The sequence below is a fragment of the Lontra canadensis genome, unplaced genomic scaffold (assembly GCF_010015895.1).
Source record: "Lontra canadensis isolate GAN:19392208 unplaced genomic scaffold, GSC_riverotter_1.0 scaffold78, whole genome shotgun sequence".
NCBI classification, from domain to species: Eukaryota; Metazoa; Chordata; class Mammalia; order Carnivora; family Mustelidae; genus Lontra; species Lontra canadensis.
Genome location: NW_022631072.1, coordinates 2091622 through 2112900, shown reverse-complemented (window position 1 = coordinate 2112900; position 21279 = coordinate 2091622). Strand labels below are relative to the sequence as shown.

The following is a 21279-nucleotide window of genomic DNA, read 5'->3' as shown; positions in this document are numbered from 1 at the left end:
GGGAGCCCCTCTACAGCCCCTTCTTCTCTGTCCCTTCGAGCAGACAACACCAGGTTCTTCGAGAGCTGGTGAGACTGCAATTGAATAATTTCCTGTGTTTTCATTTTCTGTCATTTCCCAGATGACCTTGTGGTACAAAAGCCAGAGCTCAGCACCCCCTCCATTTGCCACGCCCCTGGAGGAGAGTACTTTGTGGAAGGAGAAACGTGGAACATCGATTCGTGTACACAGTGCACCTGCCATAGTGGGAGGGTTCTGTGCGAGACAGAGGTGTGTCCGCCGCTGCTCTGCCAGAACCCCGCACGCACCCAGGACTCCTGCTGCCCGCAGTGTACAGGTGACTGCACCGCGCCCTGCCACGCCCTGGGGTGGGGGAGGCTGTGGCGCAGGCGCTGTCATTGGGCGGGACTCACGTACCATGTGGAGCCGCACGGGGCAGCGTGCCAACCCCAGTGGCGGGTAACCCAGGCAGGAACCTCTGGGAGCCTACTTCCCAAATGTGTTCCCTTCCATCAGCCACAGATTTATGTAATGAATGTGCCTTGCATCTGCCGTGCCTTTGGGGAAAAGGAAGATGGTTTCTTTTTCTGCCATTCCTTTTTCTTAACTTTGCATCTCAAGAGACAGCCCTGCTGCACCAAATTATTCCCTATGATTTTGCAAAGGTGAAAAGTCGTCTTTGTCTTTCACAGATGTGAAGAGCAGTTATTGATAAGTCATGTAAATAAAATTCTTTGCATGTATAAGGGTGGCGAAGATACTTTTGAGAATGTTAAACAGGAAATTGCTAAAATACGCATCATGTTCACCCCCTCAGAGCTGGGGTGATTGATAAATTAAGATCAAAAGTATTAATTTGACTGGTACTGCACATACACCTAGAGTATTGTTTTCTTTTACTACTCAAGTAATCTGGCCCTGGCTGGTAAATTTATGGTCATGAGACAGATATGACAAAATTGTGTCAGGATTTTAAGCCTAAGTTCCTGGTTTTGTAACTAAAGTGACACTTGTAATTAATACTGGAATATATTCCTTTTTTCCAGAAGGTACTTTGTATATGTAAAATCACTGAATTGACAACATAACTAGTTTTGTTTTGTTGTTGCTTAATCTTTGGTCTTTTTAATTTAAATCAGTAACTACCTTCTCAATGTCTATCTTTAGAGTAGTTCTGCTCGGTAAAACATAAACCTTTGTGTTTCATCACTTGATTTTTTATCACTCTTCTGTTCATATGCAAACCCTTGTAATGTTTTTCTGTTCTCTTCCTAAGGGAGGCTGACACCCCTGAGCACTAGCATTGACTTTAATAACTTAATGCCTGGGTGGCTTGTCTGTTCTTTATCTATAACTTGAGAGATACATCAGTGCCAGCCTTCATCTTAAACATTAGGACTTACTGCTTTATATGTCAGTATTCCAGAGGTTACTCTTATATCTGTGAATAAGCGTTCTTGGAATGCTCTTATTTTAAAATAAGTCATCTGCCCCATAATTGATCTTTTTGAACTTTCCATTCATAGTTGTGTTGCAGCAATTTTAAAAAGTCCTAAAATGAAAATACCATTTTCTTCACAGTAAGTTTCAACAGTAGCATTGGTAAATGGTGTATTTCACATCTAGAAAAAGGCCATCTCTAATCTTAGGATGCTTACATTCTAAAGTAGTCCAGAAACGAGATACATGTGCAGTTAGAAAAGTTGTGTCCCTCGTGGTGATTGTTTCCCCTCGGGTGCCATGTTATCATTCCCTCTGTCCTTCCACTTCCCCTTTCCCCTGTCCTGGTTTAGAGCAAGGTCTGGAAACGGAAATGGGTTCCCAAAGAAAGATGGAGCATCCCTGTGGGTGGTGATACTTCACCAGAGTAGGAACAGGAAGAGAAGAGAATAATATGTCTTTCTTTTTAAAGATTTATTAAATCTCCTTCATTCTTTATTGTTTAGAGTTGGAAAGAAGCATAGCATAGGAGAGAGAGGTAGAATAGAAATAAAAAGAAAGAATGAGCACCCGTGAAAGAACGGATAAAAACAAATCGAGCGTTAGTAGTTGGAATCAGAAATATAAAGAAGGGGTCCCTGGGGCGGGAAAACAATAGGAGGAGAGGCCTAAAGAAGGAAGATATCGTGGGCAAGATTCCCAGATGACCTTTTCAGCCAGGACTGGGTTAGGCGTCTCCTGCACCTCCGCTTCGGCTCCCCCTCTAGCACTGATCACGCATTCCCGTGTCCCCTGGGGCCGTCTCTGGGTTTTACCAGGAGGCTTCCAGACTCTAGTGTATCCATTTCACCTGTTGTCCATAGCTCCATCACTGTTGTCCCTGCTTCCTCTTATAAATGTTTAGACATGAGGAGGGTGTACACTGCTTACAAGGGCGAAGATAGCCAAGAGGAACCTAGTGGCAAAATTATCCCAAGGCCTGGGTGACTTCGAAAAGGTCACTGTGAAAGTAATCCCTTCTCACCACCATCTTTAACCCATATAGATGTCATCTGTGTAACTGTCCCTAAAATTAGACCCAGAGCACACTGGGAGCAGTGGGACCAGTGTCTTCTTTTCCCCTTAGGACTGACTTTGGGACTGGCAATACGAGACAGGGTTCTGTGATTTTGAGAAGAGGGCATGGGCCCAGTCCATTTTGCCAACTGCCCTCTGTTCCTCAGAGAGGGCCCAGAACAAGGCAGTACCATTGCTTCGAAGAGAGGCTCTTGTCAAGTTTAGTTTCGTGGCTGTCGGATGTATTCATGAGGTGGTTAGAAGGGGAATGTGACCATTAAAGCTTCCACATCACGGGGATGACCACCTGTCTATCCTAGTTAGGTCTGTTGTGTGGCTGAAAATGGCGGACTTCAGGAAACTGGTTCTAAGAGGGGCACATGATCATTCATTTGACCGTGTGGCTCTTGAGAAAATGCAGAGGTTTGCTAGGGGGTACATCATGGCTGCTTGTAAGCTCTGGGGTGGTGAAGGTGGTTGACAGCACTTTCTCTTAGCAGCATAGTGACATTTCTAACCTAGGAACCTCACTATCATGTTTTCCTTTGTTATTTCCAGTCAGGTTTCTGCTCGAGGGTATACCTTTTTATGTAATTTCATTGAATGCGAAGACCCAAAGAGATCTCTGGGTTTCCCGGTAATACTCCTTTCTTTTTTTTAAGTTGTAACTGTAACTGGGAGCCCTTTGGTCAGTCTTTAAACAGCAAAGACAAATGACCTGCAGATGATTTCTCTGTGGGTACATCCTTGTGAGTAGATGTCCCATTGTCTGTCAGCCATTAACACGAATGCCTGAAGATCAGGGTGGGACACATAGGTGTTTCTGTAGGTGCAACGAAAGTCTCTTTGGGTATCGATAGGTTAGGACTTCACATGGGTACAAGTCAGAGAAAACCCAGCGACAGTTTTTAAACAAACAGAAGTTTCTTTTCCATACATTAGAAGAAGTTTGGAGGCGGGTGTTTATCAGCACTGATTCGGTGTCAGAGATATCAAGGTCCTTCCCCTACACGTATGATAAGGATATTACAACTACAGGCAGCACACTTGGATTCAAGGCAGGAAGAGTGGGCGGAACACTATTAAGAAAGTAGAAGCTTTCCCAGAAACCCCCTCATTTAGCCACAGACAGGTGACATGGCAAACAGGTGACATGGCCACCTGGAAAAGAGGGAGGAGGAGTGTCTTGTCTGACTTACACCCATCGTGATCTGAATCCTCAACCATCTACCCGCCAACCCCTCCCTCCAAGAAAACCAGGATTTTGTTAAAGCAAGACTAGAGTGAATGTTGTTACAAACTACTTAACAGAATCTCTGTAACAGGTCTTTGGGGTCTTTATTGTTTGGCTTTTAAAATGTAAGACCCTGCACAGTCAGACTTGCTGTTTGGTGTCTGAGTTGTTTTCACAGGAGGCACACAGAGCCCTACGTGACTGAGTGCGCTCTTTGTAAGATGGAATGAAACACACTGTGTTGCACACAATTGGTGGCCGGTCGTGTCTTCTTTTCCCTACTGACCTTATGTTCGTTTTTCCAGAGGAACCTCCTCAGCCTTCCTCACCCCATAACGAGAGCGTGCCTAGTTACTGCAAAAACGATGAAGGGGATATCTTCCTGGCGGCCGAGTCCTGGAAGCCCGACGTTTGTACCAGCTGTGTGTGCATGGATAGCGTCATCAGCTGCTACTCCGAGTCTTGCCCGTCAGTATCCTGCGAAAGACCCGTCTTGAGAAAAGGCCAATGTTGTCCCTACTGCATAGGTAAGACCAATGGAAAAACATTTCGTTTCTACCAGTGGCGTTAGATTGACGTTGGCAGTCATTTGACTAGATCAGTTCATGTTCGTGTTAGTTCATGTTCATGTTTACACGGACCCAAAGGAGTGCGCGAGGAGGAGAGTGATGCAAGTCGTGTGCTCGCGGGACACAGCCTGTGAGGAATGAGAGGCTCTCTTGGAATGCTGTGATGTTCTCGCGCCGTCCTCCCCTGTTGAGCTCCTTTGCTCTTTGGGACTTTCAGGGTGGAACTCTGTTTCCTCACCCTGTTCTTTACAGTGGTCCTTTTGTCTGTGCACAGAGCCCTGAGCATAGGAGGCTTGCTGCTGCCCTGAGATCCACTAACTCTGAAACACAGATTTCATGGCCTGGTTACTCCTCGTGTCTGCTGCCACCTGCCTGATCCCATTTCAACCATGCACTTAGTTGTCCATGTCGAGGGCCTAGGGACCCAACATGAGGCCTGAGAAACCGACAGAGTCCTCTCCTTCTTATGACCCGTGGGGTATAGCCCGTCAACAGAAGACGTCCGTACGTTTGCCCCTGACGTCTGTACTGAAGTTGGTCGTAGGGACATAAGCCAGATGCCGCTCTGGAGTCCAGAAGGCAGGGCTCAGACAGCTGGGAGCTCTCACAAAGGCACAGTCGCTGCTCCCAAGGCTCTTGCCGTCTTTAATTTTGTTTTGAGTGAAGCTCTTGAAATCAAGAGAAAGACAATGATGCATCTCAGTCCAGTAGTGAACCTGTAAGCAGAGTAAGCAGGTGAGGGTTGGGCAAGCTACTCTAACTGGTCCATACATTCACAGCTGGAGATTGTCGCCTGCTTTCTAGATACAAATCATCACACATTTGGGGTGATAACTTGAGGAGAAGGGGAAATCTGGCCACAGTGTTTTGTAGCAGTTCCTGTAGATGAATTGATGAATGGTGCTCAGGTATATGTTGGCCATAACTCGAGCTTATCCAGACAGCTCCTTCTCCTTGACTGTCGGACCTCTGGCCGCTAGATGGGGGACCACTTCGGAGTCTCATTCTGCACGTCGCTATATAGAGAGATGGAAAGAGATTCTAAAAACACAATTTCTGCTCTCAGGAATTTTACAGAGCTAGATTTTTCTCCATGCAGCCAGAGAGTTTAAATGTGTGTTTAAAAGCTGAATTCTCTTCTTTTAATAGAATGACTCTCTAGGTAATCCATTCTTCCAACCTGGATGCTTTTGAGAGAGGAATGGAAGCTATTAATCAGGATGAGACAATGGCTCTGGACCAGGAGTGTCCCAAGCAAATCAGGACATACGGCTGCCCTACCTTTTAGTGACCAAACAATGTTGGGTTCTGCTAGAATACCCATAAGCTTCGTAACTTGTAAGTGGGGCCAAAAAATGTGTCAGGGCATACATCCAGCTGAGTGCTACGTAGCTTTTCAAAGAACTGGCCAGTATTTATACAAAAAATGTCACTGCCTTTGTTGAGATCTAAATAAAAGGTGTAAAGTGGCCACTATTTCAGGCCAGGGGATTGGTGGAGAGGAGAGTTGTACAACCAGGACAACCATATTTAAACATCAGAACTTCGGTGCAGTTTATGAATCAATCAGGGGTGCTTAGATAATACTTAGAAACCAGGGCCCAAGAGGCTGCGAATGTCACGTTACCTTCAGAGGAAAACTCTGGTAGTGATTCTCTCTCATGTTGAAAATTTGCAGATTATCTTGTTTAGATAAACAAGTTCTTATGTTTTGCTACTTAATTGATAAATTTGTACTCAGTAAATTATTCAACTAATGAGTTTGTTTCCATGATAAATAGTAAACCACTTCTTTTTCAAAACCAATTTAACACACTTAAATTCATGAAAAGGAACCTTCAAGTCAGTATTCTGTGTCTTTCTTGTATTTTGCTGTTGTTTTGGGGTTTTGCTGTGGTTTTTGTTTTTTTTTTGGCCTTCTTATATGCTTTTCCATTTCCTTCGTGATTTAGACTAAACGTCCTTTAGTGTGAAGAGAGAAATACCAGTTTGGTCCAAATTTTTTACTTTGACTTTAAGTTAGTTTGCAAGCATTTTCAGTAAATTTTGGTTTGTAAAGCTCAACTAGTACAGAGGAAATTGTTTCGGTTGTACTGCCCCCCCCCACCACCAAATACACGTAAAAATGTAGGTATAATTGTACCATGTGATTCTAAGGCTTATGTTCAGGGTAACGTATTGGGGAGACTTAACATCTGATGACTAATACTGGATGCTGTTACTCCTTCATCTTAACGCTTATTACATGTTTTATTTTCTAGTCACTGAGCCCTTTCACTATGCATCGTATGTATTTTGCAAGTAGCCTTGTTAGATTGGCCTTCCTCCTTCCTCCCTCTCATGTCCAAGCATACGAAGTCACGTTCAGTCCATGACTGTGACATGAAGATTCCCTATCTGGCTCTCCGGGTAGCTCCCTTGGCCTCTTCTGGCTCGTTCTGTCATCAGCTTCCCGTCAGCCTGGGCCTTCTGTAAGGGCTCCAAGCCTGGGCTGTGACTGCATCGTTCTCAGCGGTCTCAGCTGCCCAGCCTGAGTCACCATCCACAGATCACCTAGCAAAGAGACAGGCCATCATTTTGCCTGTCCTAAAGCACCCGATTATTTCTCCTAGGCCCAGAGGACCGGTGCTTGCCTTGTGTCCTGTTGGAGGCTCCCTCAGTTTGAAGCCAGCTCCTTCTTAACCTAGATGGTTAGCTGGGAGCTTCCATGCCTCACCCCAGCCTGCAGGACTGACCTCACCGTGGCTGCAGGTCCCTCGGTGGACGTTCTCCCTAATTAGGTCTCTCAAAGACAGATTTCTGAAAACCTCAAACCAGTCTTTAATCTGACTTCTTTTTTAGTGATAAAACCCCTAAACAAAAGTATGCTTCTTTCACCTTGTGAAGTATCCTTTTTTCGTACCATAAGAGAATTGAAAAGTGGTGATCCTACAAAAAGTAGTATAATTACAAATATTTGTGTTCCTTTCAGCTAAATTATCAAGTCACTAATGTGCAATGATAATGCTTTTCTTTTGATGTGTGAAGACCTCATATTATGTGTGCTAGTTTAATAGAATGTGTAATACAGACATAATTAATAGGATTGGTGATTAATTTTGAAAAGTGAACAGCTTTGTCTCATTACTTATAATACCCCTCATTTGGGAATTCATCCTTGTACTAGAAAGAAACTAAGTAGTAATTACCCAGTCATTTTAATGGAACACTTTCTGATTCCCTAATTTTTTATATTCCAGTTTTCTATGCAAATACAAATTTAGATTTTATTTTCGTAGGCTTTTTTACTGTAATGATGGCTTAAAGAATGGGGACCAAGAATCAAAAGATGACTTGAACACATAAATCAGGTGAAGGTAAAAGGTCTGGTGGGAATTCTAATGTGTGATGGCAAATTGGATATTTGGTTCCATGTAAACAGCGATGCCTTCAGTGTGACAGACTTCACCATGCAAGATAACGTCATGGCCTTATCATTACATCCTACATGCCTTCCTAGGACCTTTCTAGAGCAAAAAGGATTTCAGTGAGGTCTTTATTCCTTGACTCCTAGATGACAGTAAACAATTCAGCCAACAGTCCTTACCTAGTAAGAGCCTGTGGGGATGCTGGCCCTGACCATGTCACCCTCGCTCTGATGACTGTGTTAGTGATGCTTCTGCCAAGGACCAGATTCTAGCAGCTTCTCTGAGGAGCACCACCATCAGCATCCCAGTGGGCCTTCACTATGTCCAGGGGCTTATTCATTCCTGGACAAATATTATAAAGAAAAAGAGCATTACGCTGACCATAAGGATCTTTCTTAGCTTACTGGGTCAAGGCCATATTGCTGCTGTATCACACCCGCTGTTGACTTTGGAAATGGAGGTGCTCAGGTGTGCCCGTTGACTGAGCCCGTCTGATTGAACAGGGCTGTTCCTGAGTAAGCGGCTCCGGTGTCCACCAAGTCTGATTACTCAGTGCACAGAATATTGTTTTGAAACTTGGGATTTGGCAAGTGTTTATTTATTTGTAACTGTGTGTTATTTTAGAAAATATTTGAGGTCAGATATTTAAAGTCCTATTTGTTGGCTAGAAATTTCTGAGTCAGTTCATCTTTCTGACTTAAGAAACTTTTGCCAAGGGTCAGTTCTTTTTGGATGCTAGTCTGTTGTTTGTGTCTGCGTGTGTGTGTTTATACATGAGCTATGAGATGATATGTTATGAAAGTCTATATATACAAGTTAAAAAATACCTATGTATGATGTGAACAAAGTTAAGATTACTCTCATTACATGTTTCTCAGTATCTTTTAAGTGTCTTTAATTATCTCTATCTTCAAGGGTCTGTGAAAATGAGTTCTGTTATGGATGGTACCTGATCGTACCTCCTTCTGATTAGGGGTTAGGTATTTTTTATATTTATTATATATGTCTTAATATTTGAAGTAGAGTTCTCAGGTAGAATCAGGCTGACTTGGCACACTCCGCTGGTTGTGATGGTACGACTCTGTTTCCTCTCTATTGTGACCTTCAGCTAGAAAATGATTAATAAAGAATGTCCTTAGTAGGGCGGGGTCTACGATTTCTGTCGAGTCAGTCTGTTATACACCATTCATTTTTGTTTAGATGTATGTGTATGATTATGCTAATTTGTTTAGGTATCTTTTCTTAGCGATTACAAATATAAATAGTATTTCTGTGGAACATCTGTTGATCACTGAGTATTTAACTCAGCCCAGGAGTCAAACATAGCAAATATTTAATTCCGCATCTCTGAGACATACAACCCATAGAATTAAAGGTTGTACATTCTTGAGCCATAATGTTATGAGACTGGCATCTCCGTTGCAACATTTTTCACAGCTGTTTCTCCAGCGTGTTTTCTTTTTTCTTTTTTCTTTTTCTTTTTTTTAGATTTTATTTATTTTTTTGACAGAGATCACAAGTAGGCAGAGAGGCAGGCAGAGAGAGAGGAGGAAGCAGGCTCCCTGCTGAGCAGAGAGCCCAACGTGGGGCTCGATCCCAGGATCCTGGAATCATGACCTGAGCTGAAGGCAGAGGCTTTAACCCACTGAGCCACCCAGGCGCCCCTCCAGTGTGTTTTCTTAAACATTTCTGTGTTTCGGAAAGAGAACTTACTTTGGAGCCGAAGGGTTATGATCCCATCTCTGGCATATGCTAGCTTTATGTCTCGGGGCTGCAGTCTGACTCTAGCTCAGTTTCCCCATCTCTGTCCCTGAGATGGGGACAGTAATGTTCTCTGCTTCGCTAAAGTGCCATGAAAATGAAGTGACATGATGCACATGTGCGACTGTGCTTAGTCCACACACTGTGAACGCTCAGCGCCATTCGGTGACCCCTCTTCCAGCACGGGTGCAGCTGATGTGGGTGACGTGCTGTATGGGTCCTGGGATCACTCTTCAAATGGAGCACCTACCTCTCTGCAAAAGGAAGGCCTGGGTATAGCCTCCCAGCGATGACCTAGTGAACGACAATTTAGGCAACGCTTCTGTGGCACACCTCGTCCCCGCTCACGCTCAGCTTAAACAGCCCAGCACTGGCTGAGTCACCGGACGGTGATCCAGGTGGAGGCAGCATGCTTTCCATGGCCCTGGAGTGCAGCTGGGTTGGGGCAGCACCCTGCCCTCAGGCCTCAGAGCTTCCCTGTCCTTTCTTGCCTCTGGACGTAGCCTTGGGAGAGAGCATGGAGCTCTTTTCGTTTCTGTTTACTTTGAGAGGCTAGTCCCACTCGGGAAGTCCGTGAGCTTACAGCACGTGATCCACCATGATTCCTACAGAGCACGTGGCATCTGCTACCAGGGGCACTGGCATCAGGAAGAACCCCGGTGTGCTTCCTGAACATTCTGCAGAGCTCTGGGTTCCTGAGGTCCCAACACGGCAATCTGGGTGGTCCCAGATAGCGCTGAAGTAATTTAAGCGGAAGGGAAGGGAGAGGGAGCGGGATGTGCTGTTTAAAGGGTAAAAGACTACAAAACACTCTGCTTGTGCTCTGTGCTAACTTTGGAATGGGTCTCAAGTTGTCGCAACAGAAATAAACGGTGTTTGATTTCAGTCTGTTTAGGTCTTACCCTGCACCCTGGGAAGTACCCTGTCCTGCTCACTCCATATGCTGCTTTCTCTTTGCACCTCCGTGTCCCAGCTGTGTAAACAGAAATCCCAGTATGCCTCAGAGTGGCATCGCCCTTACCTGGGCTCCAGCACACAGTCTTATTTGAAAGAGGTCTCTTGCACAGACCCCAAGCACATGCCTTTCACCTCTTATTTCGGTCCAAGAGACCAAGCCCAATTTTGCACTCTAATGGTTGAAGGGGTGGGGAAGAGCCCCCTACAAGAGGGCTACGTTTCTGATGAGGGCACATAATCAGAACTGGCATTAGCCGGCAGACCCTGGTGGGGCACTCCTGACCCCACGAAGGCCGTGACAATAAGAACCTTCTCTGAGAAGTCCAGTGGTTTCCACTTCAGGGTTTTCTTGACAAGATTCTGAACTATTTCACATAGACGGCTTCCCTTGTGTCCTAAAGCAATCGTGTTATTTTCCTTATTTAGGCCACCTTCATCTTTTGCTGCTCCCGCTCGCCTTTTAGACTACATTATGTATTTTCCCTGTATAATGTCCATAAAGGATTGCCAGCCTTATAAGAGATGGGACCTCCGTTAAAGCTGAAAATGGAATTTTCCCCTGAACCTCCATCCATGAAGTGCTTACTTGACCCATAACAGACGGTTAATGCACGGATTAAGTCCTCTCGCTGAGAAATTCTGTCCTCTTTACGCGCACCGGAAATCAGCCAGAAGTCCCTGTGGTTACCACGTTTGGTGAGATTTCTGTTCCTGGAGCTCAGGAAAGTTTATAATCTTTTCTAGTGACTTTATTACCTATTTTTTCCAGTATGTTGAAGAAACCTGAAAGGTTCTTTTGGCCTTTATTAAAATACACCTAGATTCCCACCCCAAGAAATAGAATAAAATAAAGCACAAATGGAGTTGCAAGAAAGGTCTTAAAATGGTGGTCAGATCCGCTTTCAAAGTGTTTGAGACATTATACAGAGGTAGAGGTTGGCCTACCTGGCAGTAGGTTTTCTCTTTTTATAAAAATGAATTAACAGCAGATGTTTATTAGAAGCTAGGAGTTATAAGGAACTCAGGTTTTGAATTAAATCAATAAATATTTTTTGTATTTTTAGCCAAAAACCTTTAATCATTTGCAACAGATATTAGACCTGTGCCTCATTGAAATTGTTTATGCCACCTGCATCTGATTCAGCAAGACTTCAGTCGAGTTCTGCTGCTCCGTTCTTCCCCAGTCAGGAAAGGCACAGTGGGCCAGCCTGTTGAAAATCGGTCTTCATCTGTGCCTGTGAGTCTGTGCACCTCTTGTTTCCTGCAAATTATTTGCTCAGACTCCATTTCTGTTTGTCCCCTCTTTACGTAAGCAGAAGTAAAGCTGGTTTCTCAAACAGGAGGCACACACATTCGATTTCTTCTCCAGACACAGAGTTTGTGCCCAGCATGTGCCCGACTTTGGGATACAGAAATGAGGATGAGATCACAGGCCAGGGATTTGAGTATTTTACCCGTTAAAAGAAGATAAAATAGAATAGTAGCATTTTGTTCCTTTGTGGCAGTTAGAGAAAGATCACCACAGTGTTAAACTTACAAGCGAAAATTTTTAAAGGCACTTTCCCGACACTTCCCAGAGTCAGCTGCTTCACTGGTGATTCTTGGTCACCTTTTTCACCCCCTTTTGTGAATTCCCTATCACCCGTAGTGTACCTTGTACCTTCTCACACCTGCCTGAGGGATCTCTCACTAATGCTGCTGTAAGTGCTTCAGAATTAGGAAACCAAATCGGAGTGAAACGTTAGCAGGGCCTATAGATTGCACAGCTTTCCAAAACCTTCAGCACGTCTGCTTGGACCTGGGGTCCTTTAGAGCTGGTGAGATCCTCCCGATCCAGGAGTCTCTCCCCGGAGGCAGAGGCCTCACCAGGCTCGGGCATCACTGTGTCTCTAGTGTTGGGGACCAAGCTGTGGCGCCCCGCTCCGCTCCTGTGGTGGATTATTTTGTGGTGGGACTTACTCCGAGAATAAGAGCTGCATTTAGTTTCTTGGCCTCTGGGATTCCAGAGGAGATTACCTTTCAGGACTCTAAGTAGTACCTGGGAGCTTGGAAAGAATGGAGGGTGTGTCAAAAGCTGCCTACCTTCCTCCCAGGAAGTGGCTCCCACACCACCACTCTGGCCTCCTGACCACCACAGCCAGAGTGAGAACCTGAAGCATCTCTACAGGACAGTTGTCTCCGGGCAGCACTTGAAGAGTCCAGCTCTAGCATGGGTTCGTGTGGATCTTCGTTTTCAGATCCTTCCACAGAGGCAAGGGGGGGAAGTCTGGAGCTGCCTCCTTTTCGGGGTCTGATGTGCATCCCTCACCGTGGCCGATTCAGAGCAAGGCCTGAGCCACCACATCAGTGATTCTGAAACACTGAATTGGATCTTTATAGAGGAAGAAACCACCACAGCTGTGGAGTCTATGGTTTCCCCAGCTGTTAATTAGTTTTATGGTATATAATTAGTAAAATAGCTCAAGAGTAAAAGCAAAGTTCAACTTTAACAGCATCTTAGTACTTCTTCTCTTGAAGTAAGAGGGCAAAGTTTAAAGGATTGAAAAGTCACCTTGAGAGGAATTAACATTTCAAGGCCTCTTTATGAACCAGAATCAAGGAAAACAAAAACACCCAAGTTCTCCAAATTCTACCACTGAAGGACGTGGCACACTTTAACTCTAGTCCTACATGGAGCCTTATAATGTTGCTTATATTTGAATCCAAAGACTACAAGGCATGTCTGTGCACTCCAAGTTAGATGGCCCCATGGAAGGAGCCACCACACACGAGTGTGTCCCCACACACGGTGTCCCATCCATCCTACAGCCAGGACTTGGTTTCGGAAGGAGGTCAAAAGTCAATTCAAGCCTGGTCTGATGGATGAGAGAGGCCTGAGCTGAGGAAACCAAATACCAAAGCTGATCTAAACCAAGGAGTGGCCATAAAATAGTAACTATCTTCATTGCATGTGTCAAAATTTGGCTCTGGATGCCTCTGCAAAAGGAAAATTCCAAAGCCATGTGAAGCAAGGGCAGTTTCGTTGGAATACATTTATAGCCCTCTATAGTGACTGCTTAGAAGAAGGGGATCACATTTGTTTGGATATATAACTCCTGATGTGTTTGTCCTAAAAATAAACCTCATTATGTTAGTGTCCTACCTCATGTTTTTCTTGGAACATTCTCCTCTAATCCTCTTCTTCCAAAAGATGTTAAAGAGAGATTTGCCTCAGAAAGACCGTGAGTCCTCAATAACAACTTCATTATCTGTGTTCCTTCATAGGACTGTGCCAGACGTATGTTTCAGTCAGTTGAAGGGTAAATTACCTTTGAAGATGAAAACCTGAAGCCCCAGTGCATGCAAGGGGCAGGAATTCTTAAGGCCCATTTTTTTTAGAGTTCGTGGGTAATCACCATGTTCATTTGTGTGGCACCAGGAAGTGGCCCTCCCTGAGGTTACCCTGCTGGGTACAGACGGACAGAAGGTATGTGGGGACTGTGGAGCCAACCCACATTGGTTCCCATCCTGGCCTTGCCACTTCCTAACTTTGCATCTTGGGCAAGTCACGTACTCTCCCCCTGCCTCCGTTCCCTGTGGAACGGGGGTAATACCCTGTCCCACTGGGCTGTGAAGATCGACTAGAACGGATTCCTGTAACTCATTTAGCACACTGGCCGGTACAGCAAGTGGGAGTTCCTGTTACTGGGTATCAACGAATAAAAATAATGTCATTGTCAGTGTAAACAAACCAGTTGGAGTGATAAATAGAACAGTCAAGCAGCCCAGCCCACTCTACATCCGGATATAAACCACAAAGACCGCTTTTAGTTGGATGTTCCCGAGTCTTCTGAAACTCCATGGTTTCAGGCCTCTGTTTAGATCTTTGCCTTTCAGGTAAAATTTAGTCAAAAGCAAAAATATTTTTGTAAAGCCTCATTAACCAAACTCTGATGGATGAATCTGGGCCACATTACAGCCACTCTGGAAAGGGTTCGGACTTTCCAAAAACCAAAAATCCTCCATTTATTTCACATGAAAGCTCAGTAGTCTTACGTGTGGCTTTGTTTTAAAGCACCTTTGAAGAAGCACAACTTGATCATTATGAAGCGTATTGATATGGAAGTTCAAACTGATCAGAGGTGAAGATACCGTAGAAAAAACTCCCTCTAAGCAATGGTCTGAAGCACTGCTCTGTCACTGTCTCTGAAACAGATCTCCTCAGGGATTGAAGGCCACATCCCAGGCCTGCCGGTCCTGACGTATTACACCTGTAGCTAACGTGCCCCTCCCCCAACAGCAGCATGTTGGAACCGGCTTGACCCTCCCCTGAGGGTGTTGTGTACTTTCCAGAGAGGCCTTGGCACATTGGAGACCACAAGAAGAGGGATGTTCCTGGGATGGAAGGAAGGGAGCCACTGGGTCGAGCTCAGCTTAGAGAACTCAAGCCTTACAGGCAGGTGGAGCCAAGGGGTTATGTGGGTTCCACCACATACTGATTTGGTTACATCAGCTTCCTTCCCCTCTGTAAACCTGTGTCTCCCCAAGAGGAGCAATAGACTGCCCTCTCTCTTAGGGTGTCCGTGAGGCTGAATGGGACTGAGTTCCCTAGGCCCACGGATGCTCACCGGGTGCTCTTCAGTTCTTCAGTATTTGACAAATCCCTCTGTAAGACCCTTCTGGTGTTTCTCTTGTCTCTGCAGTTTGTCTCCTCTGAGCTCCAGTCTTTAAGAAGGTCAGCTGTGGGGGTGCCTGGGTAGCTCAGTGGGTTGAGCCTCTGCCTTTGGCTCAAGATCCTGGGGTCCTGGGATCGAGCCCCACGTCGGGCCTGCTTCCCCCCTGCCTCTCTCTGCCTGCCTTTCTGCCTACTTGTGATCTCTCTGTCAAATAAATAAATAAAATCTTTAGGAAAAAAAAAAAAAAGAAGAAGAAGGTCCGCTGTGAGAATGCTGCCTGGAGTCATTCAGTTCTTAGATCTCGGGGCCTCGCTGAGCTCTGCACCGTGAACTTCAGCATCGGCTCGGAGTTTTGCGCAGTCCTTGAGGTCCCTCAGTCTTGCAACCAAGTGCCTTTTTATAAGCTCTTTTTTGAGGCACTGGTCCCCTTTCCACTCTCTGGCATCTCCAAGGAGAAACTCATTCTTTGAGGCAGTGCTACCAACCAGCAGTTGACTGGTATCTATCTCTGTGCCCTACCCACCATCTTCCCCAGTTTTTTTTTTTTTCACAGTTTTATTGAGAAATAATCCACATACATCACTGTATACGTTGAAGGCATACAGGGGTGCCTGGGTGGCACAGTCAGTTAAGCACCCAGCTCTTGGTTTCGGCTCAGGTCATGATCTCAGTGTTGTGAGATCAAGCCCCTGTTGGGCTCTGCACTTAGTGTGGAATCTGCTTCAGCCTCTCTGCCCCACCCCACCCCCGCTCGGGCACTTGTGCACACGTGCATTCTCTCTCTGTCTCACTGTCTCTTTCTCTCTCAAATAAATAGTATTTTAAAAAGTAAGTTTAAGGTATAGAGCATAATGGTTTGAGTTCCATGCACTGTGACGTGAGTACCGCCATTGGTGTAGTTAACATCTGCCATCTCATTGTGATGAGAACTCTTAGAATTTATTCTCTTAACAGCCTTGCTCTCTGTCCCACAGCAGTGTTAGCTGCAGTCATCACGTCGTACATCACATCCCTGCTACTTATTCATCTCGTAACTAGAAGTTTGTATCTTTTGACCACCTTCCTCCAGTTCCCCCCCACCTCAGGCAACCACAGTTCTCATCTCTTTTTCTATGAGTTTGGTGTGTGTTTGTTTAGATGACACATTTCAGTATAGTGTTTGTCTTTCTTTGTTTCACTTAGCCTAATACCTTCAAGGTCCGTCCATGTTGTCACAAATGGGAGGATTTTTTTTTTGTTGTTTTTATGGCTGAATAATATTCCAGCCCTACGTATAAAACATGACTGCTTTGTCCATCCGTCCATCAGCGGATACTTAGGTTGTTTCCATGTCTGGGCTGTTGTAAATAATGTTGCCATGAACATGCCCCCCCTGGTTTTTTAAACCTTCCTGATCTCAAGTTGGAATGAACTTGGTTGAAAATGATCTTGAAGGCAAGATGCTTCTGAGATAATCTGTGATGAGCAGAGTTTAAGTGGAATAAAGATAAACCTGTTGAAGTACCTGGAAATTCCATCCATGTCTTCAGCCCACTCTCTGAGGGGAATGGCTTTATTGGAACCATGGAAGCCCCCGGACGTGGGACCCATCTGGCTCACCCTCTGAGCAACGGTGTGGGGCATGGCGCAGTGTCTCCCTGGGGGGGCTCCCCAGAGAATGCAGCTCAGTCTTTCTTGCCGTCACATGGCTACTTTGAATGCCTAAGTACTTTGAATTCTTACTTGAATTTGAATTGAATTTGAATTTACTTTGAATTCTTCATTGAATTTAGAAAAAGATCTATTTTTGTAACAAAATCAAATAAGGAACTTCAGTTCCCCCAAACATATAGTCCGAGTTCTTGGTTCAACCCATCACCTCCAAGTCATTCAGAGTCATTACTCTCTTATGTCCTTTTATAAATATTTTAGAAATGATCTCCTGCGGTTGCTGAGTCAGCAATTACACGAACACTGTTTTATGCTGTAGCTCAGAGTTTAATCTTTGGTGTTTCTGTTTCTTCCCTGGTTTAGTCTTCTTACAGTCTGCTCAGATTCTCCAGAGCTGAGCTGCTAGCATTCAGAAAGCACCACGGCACATGGCCAGGTGCTCCTCGTGTGTGTGTGTGTGTGTGTGTGTGTGTGTGTGTGTGTGATATTTCCATTTTATTGCTGCCTCCTTATCAAAAGTAACTGACATTCATTACGAAAAAAAAAGTGAAGAAAAAAGCTCACCAGTTCTAACAGTTACTATCAACATTTTCTTTTCTTTCTAGACAGTTTTTAGTTTTCCTCTTTACGTGTTGGAGCTTGTACTATCTGTACTATATGTACTATGTACTATGGAGCTTGTACTATATGTGATGCATTTTAATAACTGCCCAGTATTCTCTCCTGTCATCCCATTCAGTCATTTAAACATTCTCTTATTGTTAGACACAGATTTCCCCCCGAACTTCTTGCTGTTGTAAATAACACTGTGATGAACCTCCACCAGAAAACGCTTACTTTAGACCTTTCCTGATTATTTCCTTGGAATAGAGTCCTAGAATAAGTATTGGCTCAGTGAGGTATGAAGTCCGTAGAGTCACAGGAAGAGTTCCGCCAGTCTGGCCGCTGACCCCACACGTTCCACCGCTTTCCTGCCCGAAGCTCCCAGTGACTGAAATCTGTCCTCTTTTACCTTGTTCCCCAAATTGGCTCTGTCCTAGCGGCAGCTTCCTGGTTGTGTCACACAGAGAGGCCTCAGAGTGGGAGGATCGATCGCTGCACTAAGAAATCGATCACTAATCACTGGAATATTGAGGAGTTCGATAAGGCCTGACCGGGTGCCTCACAAACTCCCCATGTATTGCGAAGCAGTGAAATGACTCACCTGTTGGAATTGCCTCTGCCCGGCCTCCCATGTAAGACGGGCTGTCCTTCAAGTGTCCTCTTCCTCAGTATCCATATCCTCACAGCTGCTTCTCAAATTTCTCAGATCTCTCCTTGCCTGTCTGGCTGCATCCATGCTGCTCTAACCTGACCCACGTCACATCCCCATGAACAGGATCTTCAACGTCCTTTCCCCATCTGGTCCTCCATGTTGCCCTTTTCCAGAGCTCTCTTTTTACCATTAAAGCTGCTGAGGCCCCTCCTCTCCTCTACAGGAAGGAATCTCAATACGTCTGTTGTTACTCAAGGCCCCTTACCATCTGACCCCAGCTTCACCTCAGGCCATGGTGCGTGTGTGTGCGTGCACGTACGCGCGCGCTCGCGCACACACACGCACACACACAAACACACATATATTATATAGCCTGACACCCTCACTGCCCTTCCAGCGTGGCAAGCTGTTAGACACACCGTCTTCCGCTGGGAATGCCCTCCCTCCAGCTGCTTTGTCTCCTGCTCATCCCTCCAAGTGAAAGGAGAACAGTGAGTCTGGAGTCATGCCTTCCCCAGTTCCCTGGCAGTTAGTTGCTTTGCCCTCCGTGTTAAATTCACAGGAGCAGTGGTTGCTGTGATGTTCTGTGGAGAGGTGTCTAGTCCCCAAGCCTGTTCCACCACGTCTCTGCAGTCCTCTGGGTCAGGGTCATAGTCATGCCTTCCTTCCCACTGATGAGAAGAGTTTGTAGAATCAATGAACGAACATCTTTATAATGTTTAACATATTGTGATTATTCTTAATATCAATGTAATTTTTCACAGATGATTTTAGCTTCATAAATATGAGTAGCATTAATTAATTAAATATCTTAAGATGTGTCTTTGCCTAGATCCTGAGAAAATACACACCAGTGCTTGGGCTTGACTTGACCCCCTTTTTATGAAGTCCCCATCCTTCCTAAGTTCATGCCTGGAGTTCATTCCCTTGATCCTTTTCTCTGAGAGGACTGGCCTAGACATATTTGGGAGGAAAAGCACAGCAGAAAGTGCTGGACAAGATAGGAGAGGAGTTTAATCTTTTTTCTAAGGTCCTTGCACAGTAATCCATTTGTCAAATTTTATGCCATGATATTGGTCCATCATAGGGGCTATTACAAGGTTTATGTAAAATATAATAAGTGATACTGCTTTATGAAGAGATGCTTCCTTTCATAAAGAAGTCTCTGCATAACAGACTCTAGATTTGATGGCAAATCTAATGTCCTCAATGTAAAGTTGGCTGGAGGTCAGAGTATTACTTGAATTGGGTTCATTAAATGATTCTACTGAGCCATTTGACATGTGCATTTGAGATATCTTAATGAAGTTGCCTCCCGTGAGGATTCTAGGCTAGCAGAAACTTCTGTCATGGGTTTGGTTCAAAAGCCTCCAGTTAAGTTTTTAAGCTTAACTGTCAGTGCACCAGAAAACTTTCTGTGGAACATTGAGAAAGACAGCAAAGTATGTTTTTTCATAGATAATGAGAAAGCATTTCTGTTTACAACTAGAACTTCCTGTGATTACTCAGTATCCCCTGTTGAACTCAGGCAGCAGTACTGAGAGAAACAGTGAAGAAATGTTGAGAAACAGAGAGATTGTGCATTCTAACACTTGACATAGATTCCTTCCCACACCTGCTTACAGAATTCTGCAGTGGACTGAGACACAGCTATGGAAATACAACATACTGGAGTAATAGGACATTCTTAGCACCATTCAGTAAGGGGCATGTGCTTGAGTAATTGGTAAGGAAAGAACACGGACACCAAAAACAGATGAGAACATTTATGTCTGCAAGCCTCCTCTGGAAAAGCTCTGTAGGAAGCTTTGAGCGGGGTCTCTGCAGACAGCAGCTTCTAGCCAACTTGAAGCATGTAGCTGCAAGTGGGCGTTGCTTGGAGAACATGGCACGTGATGCCCACGCATTTCTCCTTGCTCCCACAGGCATCCTGGGCTCCATCCTCTGTGGGCAATAAACACTGCCTCCGTTAGAGCCTCCCAGGAGCCTTCCAGATGGAAAGAACCCTGAACCACTAATATTCCTTTTCTAAGGAACTTTCCTTCCAGATTCCTTTGTAGTTTTTTAATTATTAGTGACCAGTGGTCAGCAGAGGTGCCTTTAGAATCTGAACATAAAATTTCCCCAGGCTAGCAGGGGTCATCCAGTTACTGGCCTGTCCAGTGATGAGGAAGTGCTTGCCCCTGTTTCCCCGTTGGTCTGCCCCATCTCTGCTGGGCACTGAGGCCTCACTCTGAGCCACCGTTCTTGAGCTCTGAGGAGAAGGACTGGCTATAAAATGTGACCTGTCACAAGTAAGTTCAGGTAAACTAGGAGGTGGCATTGAGTCCAAAAGAAAGGAACTTTCTAGAGAAAAATTGGGGGAGGGAGGAAATTAGGATAAGAGAGACTGGAGGAGAAAGAGCAGAGGGTTTTAAGCTGTAAATTCTTATACACAGAAATAACTCCTAAAAATACATTGTCAGGGCACCTGAGTGGCTCAGTCGATTAAAAGGCCAACTCGTGGTTTCGGCCCAGGTCATGATCTCACTATCTAAGACCGAACCCCACTTAATGTCAGGCTCCGCGCTCAGGACAAAATCTGCTTCAGAGTCTCTCTCTCTCCCTCCCCCAACTCACTCTCTCGGTCTCTCTCTGAAATAAAATCTTAAAAAATAGAAATATAGTTATCAAAAACCATGGTCTGCTGGAAAAATGGACCAAACTAAAATGAGGTGGTTTCTACAGCAGAAATGCCTTTGTTGACAAAAGGGAAATACATCCAGCATCCCTGAAGAATGAAGTGGTTGTGCGGCCCTGGTGCCCCCACTGATACCCCCTCGTTCCCGGTGACGCACCATGGTCATTCCTTAGCATTCTGCTGAATCATTTACGAAAACATTAACTGAAAGTAGGAATTTCAGGAAACGTCTCCATAAATATACTCAGCTGGACTTCTTTATCTCCTTCCACGTAAAACCTCTGAACGTGTCTCTGTTTGTATTTGGGGTTTTTTCATGTAGTGCGTCCAGCCACCAGTGTGATTGAATTTGATTTTCTGCAGTGACGATACAGGGACCCTTGCCCAGTGGGTCCCATTCCCACCTGGCCATAGCTGTCACTGCCCTGTGTTGGTCTCCAGTGGCCACAGGGTGAGCGCCCAAGCTTGTCCCAAGCTGGGGAAAATGGCCATGGGGACCTCAGGATGCAGACGTCTCCCCAGATCCCGAAGTCCTGCAGCGCATCCTGTCTGTACAGAGCTGCTCCCCTTTCTGTCTCGAGGTTCCCGAGACACTGTGCTCGGTCCCATCACACG

The 21279-nt window shown here is 45.1% G+C and overlaps 1 protein-coding gene across 5 annotated transcripts in view; it reads left to right on the top strand.

Annotated features, from left to right (window-relative positions):
• The window catches only part of CRIM1 (cysteine rich transmembrane BMP regulator 1), a 185926-nt gene that overhangs the window by 151360 nt on the left and 13287 nt on the right, over nucleotides 1-21279 (top strand). For all 5 annotated transcript variants that reach the window (XM_032881883.1, XM_032881884.1, XM_032881882.1 and 2 more), the window contains 2 exons: nucleotides 122-337; nucleotides 4036-4257. In XM_032881883.1, coding sequence (XP_032737774.1) covers nucleotides 122-337; nucleotides 4036-4257 — 438 coding nt within the window. The remainder of the gene's footprint in view (nucleotides 1-121; nucleotides 338-4035; nucleotides 4258-21279) is intronic.